Raw genomic sequence first — 17,863 nt, 5'->3', positions numbered from 1 at the left:
GTACAAAATTTAATTTAGTATAGATATTGTTATCGGAAAACATAAAATAGGTACTTAATTTAATAACATTTATAATATATCTATACCTATTCTAAGTATTAAATGTATCTTTATAATTTTATTATTTATCTTATATATCAGCTTAGATAACATATTTCCCGCATTTCTCTGCATAAGATAAAAGATAAAAATATACCTATCTAGATAATTTATTAAGATAAGACACAACACTGTTGTTACACATTGTAAATTATAACGTAGGTAATTCACTATAAAAATTATAAAAACTCACTCATTAAATAATCAGAGTCCACATTTTTTCTCACATGTTCTTTGAATTTTTCAATATTCACTGAGTTAGTCAATTTTTCATTACAATCATCCACACATATGATTTACCGCAATAATGCATGAAATAAAAATGAGTTGTATAATATTATTATGCATTATAGACGTTATACGGTAACTCCGTATGAGGTAAGACCAGCTACGGGCTCTAAGATTGTATACCTTATAAGTTATAAATATATAACATGAGTGGAAGGCAAGTACATCAATATTCGTTGCAGACTATAAATATTATGTATTCTCTCTAGCGAGAGAACATACCAATTTTGTGCATCCCCACGCGACACCTACCATCGAAAATTTAAGACCGTTTCCTATGGTTGGATGCGTAGCAAAACTGATTTTCGTAGGGCCTCTAATCACTATAATATCTAATCGGAGAGAGTATACATTAAAATACATCGAAGAGTTCGCAAAGACAAAAATGTGTATCATTATCGTCAACGGAAGCAGAATATATTGCGACAAGTGAACCAGTAAACATAATCATAGGTGCCAAATATGACCACCTAATAAAAGTAAATGGTTGTATACTCGAGAAGAAAACTACTCATAAAGTAGTTATATCGATAACATGCGATATATCTATTTTAAATAAATTGTCATCAGTGACGGATAGGCTTATATTTTTTTATCGGGAAGTAATTTGAATAAGGGCCCCCAAAAATAAGACGTGAGTGACATCTTATTTTGATATAACAATACAATACAATACAATATAATAAATAATATAGGTATACTCTTAGTACAGATTTGGGAACGATTCTGGTTTAGCAATTTTTCAATTTTTAAAATTTTTTTTTATATATGTGTATTTAAGGGTGCTTTTTAAGAATGTAAAAAAAAATTCTGGGCAAACTTCTTTTTGAAGTTATTGATGAAAAACTTCAAAAACTACATTTTTTTCGTATACGAAATTAAAAAAAAATACTTAGAAAATAACTTAGAATTGAATATCGCTTCGACAAAAAAATCGAAAATATCCCCCAATTTGTTAATCGTATGTAAAACCACCTTAACATACAATTCACATGGACTCTATATTACGGAAGACCTAGCACAATGTACATCATGAAGAGCAGTAAAATAAAATGGATTGAAAACGTATCCATATTATTGTGATAGGGTGAAATACCTAACAAAATACAATTTTCAACCACCAATGGGGGTATACATGTATGTAATTGAGACAAAATCACTTTATCAATTATTTTTGAAGAGTATTACCTTTTTTTACGTCATAATCATGTAAAATATTTTATATAAAAAAAAAAAAACCATAGAAAAGATAGTTTACACACTTTTAATAAATATATTATAATAACTGTAAACTAGGAACTTACAAAATTGGTTTGCATAGCAGTAGTTAAAAAATCCAAAATCTATAAGTACGGTATAGATTAGTACGATAGTACGGTTCTACATGATCAAACGTTTATTGTTACTTTATGTTACATACTGATTCGTCTAATGACCAAATAAAGTACTAATAATTGGTTGATTAAATACAAATATACTACTATTATATCATTGTCTTTTTTAACTTATACATACCCGAATATCCAACGTTCTTTAATTGGTCTGTTAGACATTTATAATATAATAACAAAATTAATATCATTTGATAAAAATATAGGGTAGTCAAATAAATAACTATCTCAAAACAATTGTAGTTACTTCCAACACTCGTACCTATAGCTATACAGTATACATACTGTTGTATATTGTACATCGATATACAATACTATAATAGTATTTATAATATAGGTACGCGGTGGGGACTGTCCACCGCGTACGCAGCCAGTTGGCACGCACACGCCAGTCGACGTTACGGTTCCGAATAAACCAATATCTTACGTTTTCAATAAATAATAATAATATCATACACATTTGTGTTGTTTATTTATAATAGTAGAATACAACAAGTGGCGACGAAGATTTGGCTACATCGTTTATATTTACCTTTAGTCACTAGTACATATAGCACATTCTATATATTTCTGTTTATATTTGCCGTTAATCATGCAATCGGGCACTAACGAGCAGCCGGCCGTAAGAACGATCTACTCGCAAGTAATCGGCAGTCCTGGAATTTTCGACCAGGAAACGAACGTAAAAATATATTTCGCCCGGCTTAAAAATTTGTTTACCGCCAACGGAATCACACAAGAAAACAAGAAGAGGGCAATTTTACTGACCTCGATTTCGGAGGAAGTGCATAAAACTCTATTCAGTTTGTGTTTACCAGAGGACCCCGACAATAAGATTTTCGAGTCGTTATCGGACATACTGCTAAAACACTATGAGCCGAAAAAGTCATATTTCGCCGCCCGTCACCAGCTCTACTTGGCTCGTAAGAATCACGACGAAAGGGTGCCCCAGTGGGGTGCCCGCGTACGTGAACTTGCTTCTTTATGTGGTTTTGGGCCAGAGCTGGAGATAGTAGTGAGGGACATATTTGTCGTCGGAATGGGTTCCGGAAAGATCCAGGACCGGTTACTGGAAGAGGACGCGTCAGCAGCATCAACCACTTGGGCAAAAATGATGGAAGTGGCAACCACTAGAGAGGCCAACATCAACGCAAGCAAGGAGTGGTTAAAGGAAACGCCCGGGGCGTTCCATTTCACCAAGCAGGAAGGGTCTCCAACACAGACGACACCAAAGCGGACAAGTGGACGGGGCCAAACCAACAGGAAATAGAAGTGCCAGGTATGCGGCCGTTCCAACCACGACACTGGACTATGCAGGTTCAAAAATTATTCATGTAATACATGCGGGGTAGCGGGTCATTTGGTACCCATGTGCAAAGATAAAGGCAATGAGCACAAGTCACAAAATAAGTTTTTGACAGAAAATGAGCGGTCAGGCGATCACGAATCTAGCGTAGAATTAATTGTTTCTTTTTTTACAATTAACGATATTTCCCGAGATAAGCTTAAAGTAGCTCCGTACCGCATAAAATTAGTTATTGGAGGTAAACCTATATCATTCGAAATCGATACCGGTTCGGTGCATAGTATTATTTCCGAGTCAACGTTTAAAGCGCTAATAGGTCCAAAGGTAATCGTAACTAACGACGTGGAGTTATCGGATTACGTTGGTAATAGAATTATACCGATAGGCAAAGTAGCGCTCACGGCCATGTACAATAATAAAACAATCGGAATATGGGTATATATAGTGCCAAACGAAGGACCACCAATACTCGGTAGGAACGATATAGCAACGCTTGGTATGAAAAACGTGTTCGAATGTAAATTTACCGGCGCAGAGGATAGCGTTAAAACAATTTTAAAAAAGTATCCTAACGTATTTAGCGAAGAGCTAGGGACATTTAAGGGGTACAAAATATCACTGACAACAAAGCCGGGGACCACGCCAAAATTTTTTAAACACCGACCAGTGCCCCTAGTGCTAAGAATAAAAGTCGAGGCTGAAATAAATCGGTTGCTGGCCATCAACGCTCTGATACCGGTCGACCACAGCGAGTGGGCAACCCCCGTAGTTCCGATTTTGAAAGAGGACGGTAGCGTCAGGCTATGCGGAGATTTTAAAATAACCGTAAACCCCGTATTGGTCAGTACAGAATACCCCCTACTAAAAATCGAACACCTTTACGCCAGAATAGCGGGAGCGAAATATTTTTCAAAAATAGACCTGAAAGATGCCTATCAGCAGTTGGTACTCGACGATAGTTCACGCGCGTTAACGACAATAAACACAATAAAAGGTTTATTCAGGTACACGCGCGTCCCACTTGGACTGAAATCATCGGCGAGCGAATTTCAGAAAGCGATCGAAAGTATCATAAAAAAGGTTGAGGGAGTCGAGGTATTCATTGACGATATAATAGTATCAGGTAGGACGATGTCCGAACATAACATACGTTTGGAGCAACTTCTAAAAGCACTCGGTTCAGCAGGGCAGAGGGTATGTAACGAGACAAAATCGGACGCCCCGCTCACGTGGCGCACTCTCGTCACTAACCATTTATTCTCGCGTACCGAGTACCGCGACGCGCTCTTGCGCATCAATACCACATTACGCCCGCTGAACGCAGCAACCGTTCACGACGCAACCTAGAGCGCGTGAAGAAGCAAACTTGCTTTGCGACGGCGCGCCGCCCGAGTTAATAAACGCATGTTCGTACCGAACTCTTCAACTTAAAACCCTTTTGAAGACATCATTGAAATCAGCATGTTCCGAACTATCGAAAATAGATTTCAATGGGTTTTAAGTTAAAAAGAAAACATTGTAATCTTCAAAAACCTATTACATAATTTATGCATCCCGTGAAAGTCATGACACATTATAAGTACCAGTCAGAAGCACGGCAAAATCACCAGTTTCCCCGCTGAGTGCGGTATATTAGTGACCCGGACGATAGTAAATCATCGTTATACACGGACGCTAATTACCAAACATAATATAACAGCATTGCCCCCAGACTGAGTAAGCCGGACGATATTAAAAACATCGTTATACACGGATGCTCAATAGTCTGTCCCGGCTTTCCCTTTCCGCTCCGAACGACCGTGCGCTCCGAAGAAGTGTGTTGTGTCACTCGCTGCTCTACGTACACTCTGAGAGACGACCAATACCAGGCACCGCAGTAGTCAATCCGTCAGTCGAGTCGAGAACGCCGAGCCATCGCCGCCACCGTCCTCATCTACAACCCCATTCTCCGTCCACGCCGTACGCCGCCATCGAGAACGTCGAGCCATCGCCGTCGCCGTCCGATCATTATACTCCACTGAGGAAGTCGAGAATGCCGAGCCATCGCCGCCACCGTCCTCATCTACACCCCCATTCTCCGTCCACGCCATTGAGAGCAGAGCCAATACTTCACCAGCTACCGAACAACTGTGAGTTAAATGTTCACATTCCCACCCCTTTATGTAAACCCATTAAATATTTTTATTGTACACTCTGATGAGTATAATTAAAATAATTCATAAATTATTGTTATACAAAACATTTGAATTATACAAAACTAAGATGATGATTGGTTCAAAACATGATATTTCGATAAATAAAAACAATTTAATACCAACCAATTGCGTTTCATTACAGGTATGAGAACGGAAGTGTACCTTTATGCAGACGGAAGTAGAATATTTAGGTCATAAAATAGACGGACAGGGTCTGCACACATTAGACAAACACATAATCGCGATTAAAGAGGCAGCGGCACCCCAAGACAGGTCAGAACTAAAAAGTTTTCTAGGGTTGGTAACATACTACACTAAGTTCGTGGAAAATGCGGCACGGATACTAAAACCGTTGTATTATCTTTTAAAAATGGGGGCGAAATGGTCATGGTCCAAAGAAGCGGACGAGGCGTTTAATAGCATTAAATCGATATTATCGTCCAAACCCGTACTCGACCACTATGATCCGTCGGTACCAATTAAACTAATGATAGACGCGTCATCTTTCGCTATCGGCGCGGTCATATCACAGGTATACGGCAACGCCGAAAAACCAGTAGCCTACGCATCGCGTGTCTTATCAGAAACGGAACGCAAATACCCGCAAATTGAAAAAGAGGGGTTAGCGATAATATACGGTGTTCAAAAATTCTACGATTACTTGTACGCACGAAAATTTACTTTAATCACCGACCATAAACCACTCTACCATATTTTCGGGGAAAAGAAAGGTATACCAATTTACGCGGCTAATAGATTACAGAGGTGGGCGTACGTACTCACAGCATTCGACTTTGACATTTCGTTCGTTAAGTCAGGGAAAAACGCAGCGGATTTCTTATCGCACACAAGAATAGGCACAGCAGACAGAGTGTCTACGGCGCCACAGTGTCTAAACTTTATATACGACAACTGTCCGTTTAACGTTAATTGGGTCAAAATAAAAACACAAACACGAACCGATAAAATCTTATCGCAGGTAATTAAGGCTATCAACACAGGCGAATGGCCAACAGGCGCGGATAAAAACGAATTGCTTAAATCGTATTACACGCGACGTCACGAAATTTCAACCGAACAGGGCTGTTTGATGTGGGGGTACAGGGTGATTATGCCAAGTAAGTTCAGGGAGGCCCTGTTGACAGAATTGCACTCCACGCACGCGGGAATGAGCTGCATGAAGGCGATCGCGCGTTCGTATTTTTGGTGGCCAGGGATCGACAACAACATTGAAAACACGGCGCGCAAATGCGAAAATTGTATACAGGTTAGACCCGCACCACCAAAAGCAGTGCTAACGCCATGGAAGTGGCCGGAACAAGTGTGGACGCGCATACACGTAGACTTTTTAGGGCCTTACAAAAATAAAATTTTTTTAATAGTAGTTGACGCGACTTCAAAATGGCTCGAAGTGTTTGAGGTAAGCACGAGTACGACGTCAGTGGTAATCGTAAAAATGCAAGAACTTTTCGCTCGTTTCGGGGTCCCCAAGTCCATTACCACCGATGGAGCCAAGTGTTTCACAGATACGGAATTTAGCACGTTCTGCGTAAATGGGAACATAAAACACTTGGTGGGAGCTCCGTTCCACCCGGAAACAAACGGGGCAGCCGAATCAAGGGTTAAAATAGTGAACAATTTCTTTAAGAAAAACCAAACCACCAGCCCGACGCTATTACAGAAATTCCTGTTATTTTACCGTAATACACCGCACTCGGCAACGCGCCAGACACCGGCAAAATTATTACTAGGACGTAGCACCCGAACACAGTTCGATATGCTGATTCCCAGCACAAAGGACGTGGTTAGTGATCACCAGGATTCCCAAATCAAACGTCACGGTAAACGACATCATGAAATCCAACAGGGAGACACAGTGGCCGTGCGGGATTATCGGACGAATGAAAATAAGTGGTCGATAGGGACTCAAAAAATATCATTAAATTGCCCAGGCTTGCTATCATAGTTAAATATTAAGTATTATAGGCTGGCAATCTATCTGCAATCAGAATCGTTTTTCATACACAGTAATAATACAACCAATATCATTGAATTCAAATTTAACACAGAAGCTATTACACGCATTACACAGTGTCCCACAAAAAACCTATTGTGGAGCAAATTGGAACCATATCTTCTTTTATTTTCCCTGCAATAACTATTAAATGTACTTTGAATTTGTATTTATTACAGAGAAAAAAAATAATATACAAATAATATCATTGTAAAAACAATATATTTATCGGAGCGATCGAAAAATTCAAAATTATTCATTATTAAAAATGTGATATAAATGGATAAAGTTGAAGTTTGTTACATAATAAAAAATCTTAAATATTAAAGGTAGACCAAGTTTTGCTATATATCATGGTTAGATTACAAAAATAAATTGTAAAATTTATTAGATATATATTATTGTATAATGTCCCTTACCTTTGCAATCTAGACATACATAAATTACTGAATTAAATAAACATGATGACATTGAAATATATAATGTAGTTATAGTTCTTTTTATTCTTCTCTACTAAAGGCCTTGCTTTCTATAGGTGAATATTATATAATATATTATACAGGGTCACAAGACCTTACGAATTAAAAATGAAAAATTGATACTATAGTTAAACGCAAAAAAATTATAAATTGTATATGGATAGTAAATATATTAAGATTTACTTATCTTAAAATTTTTCAAAAAAATTTTTTTTTAAAAGTTATTACATTTCGAATTAGGTAATTAGCTCCAAAAAAATATTGATATTTTAAAAAACTGCTAAAGAATCAACTACTTGACTTAAATAACTGTTTTTAGCATCAACGTTTCTCTAACAATAAAAGTTACAAATTGGTTGTTTTGAAAAAACAATTTAATTAAATTAAAGTTTTTTATTTTTAGTATGAAAAAATAAAAATAGTTAATTAAATTGTAACGTAATCGTATATACATTATACATATACTACATTATATACTATTCCGAATTTAAAAATTGTCTAATCAATAATAAATACGTAGGTATTACAAACGGGCGAGACCGTTTTCGACCAAAAACGTACCCTTCCCTTTTCGGCCGATTCACTTTTCGACCAAAACAAAAAGTTTTGTAATATGATATGTAGAATAAATAATTTTATTCTTAAAAGAAATCGAGACATTATATATGGACGGGACATTTAAATATTCGGCTCGTTTTTTACTATCCATGGTCTTAAAAACGGAAACTATATTCCATTAATATTTTGTTTACTTCCAAACAAGACTACCGAAACTTACATTCATGCATTTCACTTGATATTACAAAAATGCACTTCTTTAGGTGTAACATTATTGCCACAGTATGTAACGACAGACTTTGAAAAAGCTATAATTAACAGTCTATGAAATTTGGCCACAAACTCATATTATTGGGTGTAGGTTTCACTTAACCCAAGCTTGGTATCGCCAAAACCAAAAAGTAGGACTGGCTACTGAATATCAACACCGATCTTCAGAAATTGGAATATGGTTGTGCCACACTTTTGGAATGCTTTTTCTAGAACCAAATAATGTTTAAGATTGTTTTCTTCAAAACTTTATGGCTGATCGTCCTATAGATGATAAAGTTATCAAATATGCAGACTATCTTATTGACAACTATTTAACAGACGATTGTGACTATCCTCCAGAAATATGGGCATCAGCAAGCTCTAGTTTACAACGCACGACTAATAACTGTGAATCCTTCCATGCAAATTTCAATCGAGGCTTTTATAAAGAATCTCCATCCATATTTAATTTGCTTGCGGTTTTAATTGATGAGGTACAAACTGAAATTTATATAAAACTTAGAAGTGTTCACTTGCCAAACCGTACTCAAGATCGAGAGAGAAAATCCAAAAATGAAAAATATATATCAGATTATCAAAACGGACAACTAGACAGATACCTACAGTAAATAATTTATTAAAATAGCTAGGCGTTTTTATTACTTAATAGTAAATATATCACTAAAATATTTTTAGGTATGATTTTGTTAAGTTGGTTTCAAACAATTATTTCAAACAAATGTAATGAAAAGCGCTAACAAAACTCAGACGACGACAGAACACAATTATATTGACCTTATATCATTTTTTTTTATATAATATATCTTATATTTTTAATGATATTTGCCATTATTTTACAACAATTAAATACCTATTAGTTTATTTCTTAATATTATATTATACACATTACTATTAGACTTAATAATTATTGACAACAATTGTATATTATTATGTTATTCTTTTTATAAAATATTATGCACAGTGTGACATATTAACACAAAACTAATGTTAATAATATATAGGTATTCTTATATTTAAATTTTTTTTCATATTTTATTTTACAATATTTTATTTTACAACATTTTATGTAACTTATACTTTAAATAATTTTTAAAATTATAATTGCCACAATTTTACAAAAATTATATACCAATTATTTTATTTATTTTACATATCATATTACAAAACTTTTTGTTTTGGTCGATAAGTGAATCAGCTGAAAAGGGAAGGGTACAATTTTGGTCGAAAAGGGAATGGACCTTTTTTAAATTTAGTCGAAAAGTGAATCGGCCGAAAAGGGAAGGGTCCGTGTTTGGTCGAAAACAGCTATGCCCTTACAAACTATGGTTAGGTTACAGACAATATATTATGTCATACGTGTTCACATTCTAGTTGGTTTATAGTCCACTAAAAATATTAAATATGGCCAAATTTCCGAAAGTATATACATGTTATCTTTAATATAATACAACTCATAATATTAAACTATTGAATTATTTTTTTATTGTGATTTGTGTTTAATTCATTTTAATGAATAATAATATTAAGACGCATAAAATTTAAATTAATTTTATATTTAATATATCCTAGTGAAAATAAAAGAAAATTACGATTCATTTTCGGTAAGTATTCAATACATTAATTATAAATTATAAAGGTCCGTCCGTATTAAGATTTATAAATTATTATTTTGTTGATAACTTTTATAATATATTATGAGTGTTATGATTCCTACTATCAATTTGATATTTTAATATAAATACAGTAAGTACTGTAAGTAAATACTTACCTGATACAGTTGTTTCTGTACTACAGCATGTTGTGATACATAATTCCACAGTTAATGTTATTAAAACTTTAAAAGAAATCATAGTTAATTCTCGGATAACTATACAAAGAACGAGCGGCAATGTTACTTTGCAAAGAACATAATATGATTAATTCCTGAACTGGTAAAATATAATACTTTGGTGTTAACAACTGAGTAAACATGTTATGTTTTCAGATATAATGTATACCTAGAAAGCACGATAACATAAAAACCATGTGTGCGCACAACTGCAATTTATTTATTTCGTATCTCACATGACGTGCTAACCTGTCTTTTAATATGTGATAACCAGCTAGTATATAAAATGCTAACATAAACATTTGATGAGAATTTCAAGCAGTGGCGTACATTCAAATTTGATCCGGGAGGGGGGGGGGGGTTTAAAAAAATAACCAGCACTAAAACCTTCTCTTTGCAACTACCCATTTTCCTAACAATCAAACACATTACACGTATAAATATTAATAGGAAAAATAGCAAAACAAATACAAAGGTTTACGTAACTCATGGCAGTTAAATATTATTTAATATGCACATAGTAAGTACAGAATATTATAAATATTAAATTATTAATTATTTAGAATAAAAATTCTAGTCTCCTTTTTTTATTGGATAGTTCAACCAGCACTTCATCAGGAGTAATTGAATCATTTTTGTTGATCGAGAGCATAGCTAGACCATTAAGTCTTCCCTATTAAAATTATTTACAACATTAAATTAAGTTAATTATAATCAATATTACTATTATTTAAATTAAACGTACCTCAGAAGTAGAGTTGCGTAAGTAAGTTTTAATTCTCTTGAGAGTTGAGAATGTCCTTTCATTAGTGGCAGAAGAAACTGGTTAAGTTGCTAATATTTTAAGTAACTTAAAAATATTTGGGTACATGGCTTCATTACATATGTAAATAGCGTCCATTGCATTTTTTGGTTTATCCGTTTCTGATAGAGATTTAAGTTTTCGTTGCCAAAGTTTGAACTCATTTTTGAATACCTCATCACAATTTCCAATATCTTCCAAATCTTCAATATACTGTTTTGTAAGAGATATAAAATCGTCTTCATAACTGCTTTCTTTAAATAAGGAATGGAAGCTTGTCAATGTATTTTGGTGATTTGTAAATCTTTCTTCCAATTCATTAATGAATTTGTCTATGTATGGAATAAATACTAACTTTCGATAAAATATTTCTGGATCGTTTGTTTGAATGTTACACCTTTTGGTTTGTCTTTTTGATATTCTTGGTATGTTTATCGCAATGTCAATTTTCTCAGCCAGTGATTTTACACGTTCAAAAATGTCTCCAAATTCTTTTTCAGCATTCAATCTTATCACTTTAAGTTCTTGTTTTGTGTTTTGTGCCAATGACATAGCTTCTTTGAGATCAATACTTGTTTGCTGGAGAACTTTTGATAAGACTAAACCTAATGCAAATACTTTATTCAAAACAAACAAGCAAATAATAAATTCTGAATTTAACATTGAGATTCTAAGTCGTCTTGTTTTTTCAGATGTATCATTGTCATCCCATTCAGAAATATCTTCCAAAGCTTCTTCAACATACTCAAAGAGTTCTAAAAAGTCATGAACGGCATGGTATCTCTCAATCCAACGAGTCTCGCAACTTCTTTTAAGCGTTTTTTTAGATGGTGTTTCTGACGAGTTTTCTATTTTTTGAATTAGAACCGACTTCCGCTTTGGATAAATAAAAAAATCTCTGATTTGACTTATTGTCCCAAGACAATCGCGTATGGCTGGTACACTACAGGATTTAGAAACAGCTAAATTTAACGAGTGGGCTGAAAAATGAACATATTATAGAGCATTTGGGTGAATTTCTTTAATGTGAGCCTGGACACCATTAAATTTTCCGGACATTGCAGCTGCCCCGTCGTATCCTTGCCCACGTAAATATTGAGTATTGATACCAAATTGTTTAAGATTTTCTAAGATTAAATTTGCTATTCCTTTACCAGTCATATCATTATATAAGCATTAGTTGGTACAAATTGTAAAAATTCTTGTAACTTCTGTACTTAAAAATATAATATATACTATATCTATATGTGTATGCATATTAACTTAACTGAGTTAAAAAAAAAAAAAACTTAACTCGCCCAGTCTTGTGTGTTTATAATTAATTTTAATATTTCAAACGTTTAATGTATTGTTAATAAACAATTTTAATGTTATAAATTCTAATTAATCATATCTAAATATTAAATACTTACCTATGGTTTATGGAGCTGTTCAATCAATAGTACTTCTCCGACGGCAGAATAGAACAGAATGAACGAACATTTCATAATTAAATATTTTAACATGGTCAATAATCACGATAGTGCTATAAAAATAGAATCCATTTCACCGTATTATTGTCACTCACGCGAAATTCAACGATTATAACGCAATCGGTTTTTTCTCCGTTGTCTGATCGAGTCGGTCGAGATAAAGACAATATTAATATGTATTTATATCCGCACGCAACTAACTGACTGTGTACGATCAAAATAATGTCTATTTTGATTGATATACTATATTATACGGCACCCATAATTTCGTTATGAAATCTTTTTTTGTTGTTGGTTAAGTATAGTGTTTACTGTTTACTCAATAGTCATATTATTATGACATATATTTGTGTATACACGGTTGATTAATAATAAGAAATTCATCAATAATATCACATTATTATAATATCAAATATCTACGGTTATTCTTTTTTGAAAATATAATAAAAATAGGTGCTAGTTTTATTAACATTTTGTTGACTACTTTCTTACTGACAAACATACATAATTAATAACTATACCTAAGAGTGATAAAATAAGGGCAATTTATAACATTTTAGAATTATTACCTACACGCATCATTCATTTTCTAAAATATAAATCCCCATAAATACTAATACATTTTTAAATAATAAGTGCTTGCTGATAAAAGTATAATTTTATATTACCTTGTGCAGTTGTAGGTATAAATGTGTATAATATGCCTACCTACGGATTAATTTTTTATCGTAACCCAACCGTATCCAATTGCTTACCTATAATCTATATAGGAATTTTACAATAATATTTATAGTGTTTTTGTTTTACCTATAATCATTCATATGCCAATAAAATGAATACGTAAAATAATATGCGTTACAATTTACATAGTGTACGTTATTAAAATCCGAGAGAGAACCTATCTCTTATAGGTAGGTGTTTGATAATAATACTAATAAGGAGTATATTTGATAAGGAAGTACAAAATTACACTAATGATTCTATTTAAAAGTAATCCCTATAATAATTTATTAAAAACAATAATTTAAGATAAATAAAGTATAAATAGTTTAAAAAATATATACATAACTAATAGGTCAGACTACTATGTTACAAAAGTGTATTGTTATACAAACAATAAGTTGTAAGATAAATAAACAAAATTAAATTTGGGTCAAACCAAGTGCTCTTTAAAATTTGTTTCTAGTTAAAACTCAAATGGGTGTCACCGGTTTCCGCCAAAAATTACCTTTCCGTTTTCCGCCAATACCTTTTTCCGCCAAATCAGAAAAAACGTCATTCCTTTTTCCGCCAATTATAAATTATAGAATTTCAAAGTTTGGGAACCCTTACGTATCATAATACTCATAACGATAAACCTATGGTTTATTTTGAGATATAATAGTCTATATTATGGTATATAATATCTTATATGGTGGGTTTTAAAATTGTATACCTGTATGCGTCTTTATCTATACAGAAAATATTATTTCATAGATAATATTATCTAATCTGTCATCTGATATCATGCTGCAATAGTTGGTTCGATTTGTTAGAAATATTACGGTATTGAGTACTGAGTAGTGACTAGTGATCACCGATCAGTGGATAGTGTTTGATGTGTTTTAACTACAGTAATGTCTGCACAATTAATTACGAGTAAACGCGAAAAACCACAAATTGTGATTGATAATTTTAAATTTAGTAAGGCATATGAAGGAGTAAATAAAATTCGTTGGAGATGCATTAACAAAGTATGTGATGCAAAAGTAATAAGTATATACAAAAAAAAATTTCGACAATGAAGTATTGTACACGGAAAATGAACACCATCACGAAGCTGTTAATGAAAATACCAAAAATCGGCAAATTGTTAATACCTCGTGCAAAAGGAAAGCGATAGAAGACGTAAGTACAAGACCAAAAAAAATCATTTTACAAGAATTAGTACATAATGAGTGTGCCAAAGAAATAACAGTAAACGACATTAATAGAATAAGAAAAAATATGTATGAAAAGAGACGCAAAACCCTCCCAGCAAATCCAAAATCCATTTCTGAGGTACACCAAGCTTTAAATGTTTTAAATATTGAAACAAAACAAAAAGAAAAATTCCTACTATTAAATAATGAAAAAGAAAATAATATTATTTTTTCGTGTTCCACAAATTTAAAATTTTTGACTTCGGTAGATACTGTTTATATGGATGGGACATTTGATAATTGTACTCGCTTTTTTATGCAAATGTTTATTATCCATGGATTTCAAAACGGCCACTATGTTCCACTCACATTTTGCTTATTACGAAATAAACTAACATCTTCCTATATTTTTGCACTTCGTTCTATTTGTGAAAAATGCAAAGATATGAATTTGATTTTTTCACCTGCAAATGTGACAATTGATTACGAAAAAGCTATTATAAATGCAGTTACTGAAGTTTGGCCAGAAAGTAATATAATTGGTTGCAGATTTCATTTGACTAATTCTTGGTGGAAGAAAATACAATCTCTTGGTTTATCAATGGAATATAAAGAAAAAAATTCCAAAATCGCAAATGGTTACGACACACATTTGGTCTTTTGTTTCTTGATGCTGTAAAGGAATAGCTTTACGTACTCAATTCACGTATTAGTATATAAGTATTATTCTACTCGGAGAGGCAGTTCTCCTTGAGTTGTTATGATCTCCTAGACGTAACCTCATAGTTAGAAACCACATTCTATTTTGGCAAGCTAATCTAGGGGAGCGGTCAACAACAAGTTACGAAGCGGCGGTTGCGAGAATAACAACTTATTGAACCAGCTACATCCACCGCCCCGTCCATGCGCAGGATCCATCAAAGGAACCGACATCATAAATAGGAGGGCTGGGAACACAGTAAAGACAGATGTACCTGGAACAGCAACGCAGAAGCGACTTCACGCCATACTAGCCATATACAGGACGACTACTACTACTACTATTACCACAACGATACTATACATTTCATTTTGTTCTAATAAAACATTGTATTTATAAATCTAATTTGACTACTATTATTTTCAAATCATCTACATAGTGAATCCCTGAAGGGGTAGCACGTAACACTGGCGCAGTCGGTAGGATATTCATTCAAAGGAGGCAACCGTCAAAGGCTACAGTCAACAAGGAGGAATTGATCACTCTTCCAAGGCGACAACTCTGAAGAAGAACCTATACACAAAACAAATAAGTCACGTTGCAGCACCATCAAATTCACCAGCATGTCATCAGCATCAAGGAACACCGCTTTATTGTGAGTGAATAACTATTTTAAATTTGTTACATAGACGTATGCAACATAATTAAAACAAAAGTATTGTTAAGTAGTCGAGCATAGGTATATTGGTGTAAAACGTAATATTTTTTGAATTTATTGAGGGCGTATTATTGAAGTTTTATTAAATTAAAGGGTATTATTGAATTATTATTGAAGTTTTATTAAATTAAAGAGTATTATCGAGTTATCATTGAAGTTTTATTGAATTAAAGGGTATTATTGAGTTATTATTGAAGTATTATTGAATTATTATTATATTAAAGGGCAATTATTGAATTATTATTATTATGAGAAACGTATTAAATAAGTGGTGAAGTGATTTATAGACAAAGAAGGTACATCTCCCTTGAACGTAGCTAATTCATTGTATAACACTAGTGTAGAAGACGAATTAAACGAAACGAATAGACAAATTGAATTATTAAGCCCGATTAGAAGCCCAGCCCAGTTGAAAACCCAGTTAGAAGCCCAGTTAAAAGATAACGCAAGTAGAAACCCAAGCCCAGCACTTAAACCCACTACGCGTAGCACAGTTACAGAGAGTTTTGAATTTCAATCATTAGATTATACAACTAAAAAGCGCGCAAAGAAAATGGTGGTTATAAGATTAGAAGACGCTTTTAAATTAATACCACTATGTACAGGAATAGACGATATTTATCAATTTATAAATGCATGCGACATGGCAGTAAGCTTAGTAGAGGAAGCAAATGCACCAACGTTAGTCAAATACATTACTACAAGGTTAACAGGTAGAGCACTAGAAATGATTAAATATAAAAACGTGTCGAAGTGGACATATATAAAAAGTTATTTAACAGACGCATTCGAAGTCACCGCTACAAATACAATTAAATTCTATTAGGATGCACAAGAACGAAGACGTAAATGATTATTGCCATAGAGTAGAAAAATTATATTACCGACTATGTACCGCCAGTACACTAGATAAAATAGATATAGAAGCAAAAATTATACATGAAACACTTAAGGAACAAATGCTAGCAAACTTTATTAAGGGATTAGTAGAACCGATTAGGACGATAGTAAAATCACGTAATCCGAAAACCCTTGAAATGGCTAAACAGTAATCGAAAGCTGATGAGGTCGAATATAACATGGAGAGGGATAATTATAGGCGTAGAAATGAAAATTCAAACAACAGAAGTAATTTTTCACGTAACAATAGTAATAATTATCAGAGAACGAATAATACGAATTACAATAACAGAAACAACGGAAATTTTCGATCAAAGAACTTTACGAAACCGAATAATTTTACGCGAACAAATAATTACCAACGGACAGATAACTTTTCGCAACCAAATAATACTAACAGGCCAGTAATAAAATGCTATAATTGTAATGGAAATCATTATGCATCGCAGTGTAGAAACAATCCAAGAACTAACTATTCAAATAACAGTAGCAACAACCGTCCACCTAATAGAAACAATTTTAAGCAACCACCAACGAACTATAATATACAAGTAGCAACATGTACATATTGCAATCGAAACGGCCATAATATTAATGCATGTTACAAAAAACGAAACGATGAAAGTAGACACGACAATAACTCGGGAAACGCCAGCGTATCGAATGAAGGGCGCGGTACTCGTTCGATAAACCAGATTATCGTAGAACAACCAATGCACGATGCTACCACATCGTTACAACTATAGAAAATAACCATATAACATTTAACTCGTCCGCTGCTAAAACAAAAAATTACACTTAATGATAGATACAGGTAGTCAGGTAAACATACTCAAAATAAATTGCTCGCGCAAAGATTTAGAAGTAGACGAAACTCAAAGAATAAATTTACGTGGGATAAACGAGGACCTCATTCAAACTATAGGGAAATTGATAATA

General features: G+C 33.5%; 1 protein-coding gene and 1 pseudogene across 1 annotated transcript; one reads left to right on the top strand and one right to left on the bottom strand.

Moving 5' to 3' along the window:
- The first annotated feature begins 5,445 nt into the window (after positions 1-5,445).
- LOC132953523 (uncharacterized protein K02A2.6-like) lies at positions 5,446-7,245 on the top strand. The gene has a single exon (XM_061025909.1). It carries the CDS (start codon positions 5,446-5,448, stop codon positions 7,243-7,245), a length of 1,800 nt encoding a protein of 599 aa, XP_060881892.1.
- A 3,745-nt stretch (positions 7,246-10,990) lies between these two features.
- Positions 10,991-12,394, bottom strand: LOC132953522 (52 kDa repressor of the inhibitor of the protein kinase-like; annotated as a pseudogene).
- Between the last annotated feature and the right edge of the window lie 5,469 nt (positions 12,395-17,863).

The sequence above is a fragment of the Metopolophium dirhodum genome, unplaced genomic scaffold, assembly GCF_019925205.1.
Source record: "Metopolophium dirhodum isolate CAU unplaced genomic scaffold, ASM1992520v1 scaffold6, whole genome shotgun sequence".
Taxonomy (NCBI): domain Eukaryota; kingdom Metazoa; phylum Arthropoda; class Insecta; order Hemiptera; family Aphididae; genus Metopolophium; species Metopolophium dirhodum.
This window is presented reverse-complemented; position numbering and strand designations above follow the sequence as displayed.

Coding starts and splice junctions, on each gene's coding strand:
- LOC132953523 (XM_061025909.1), top strand. CDS start 5,446: ATGCAGACGGAAGTAGAATATTTAGGTCATAAAATAGACGGACAGGGT.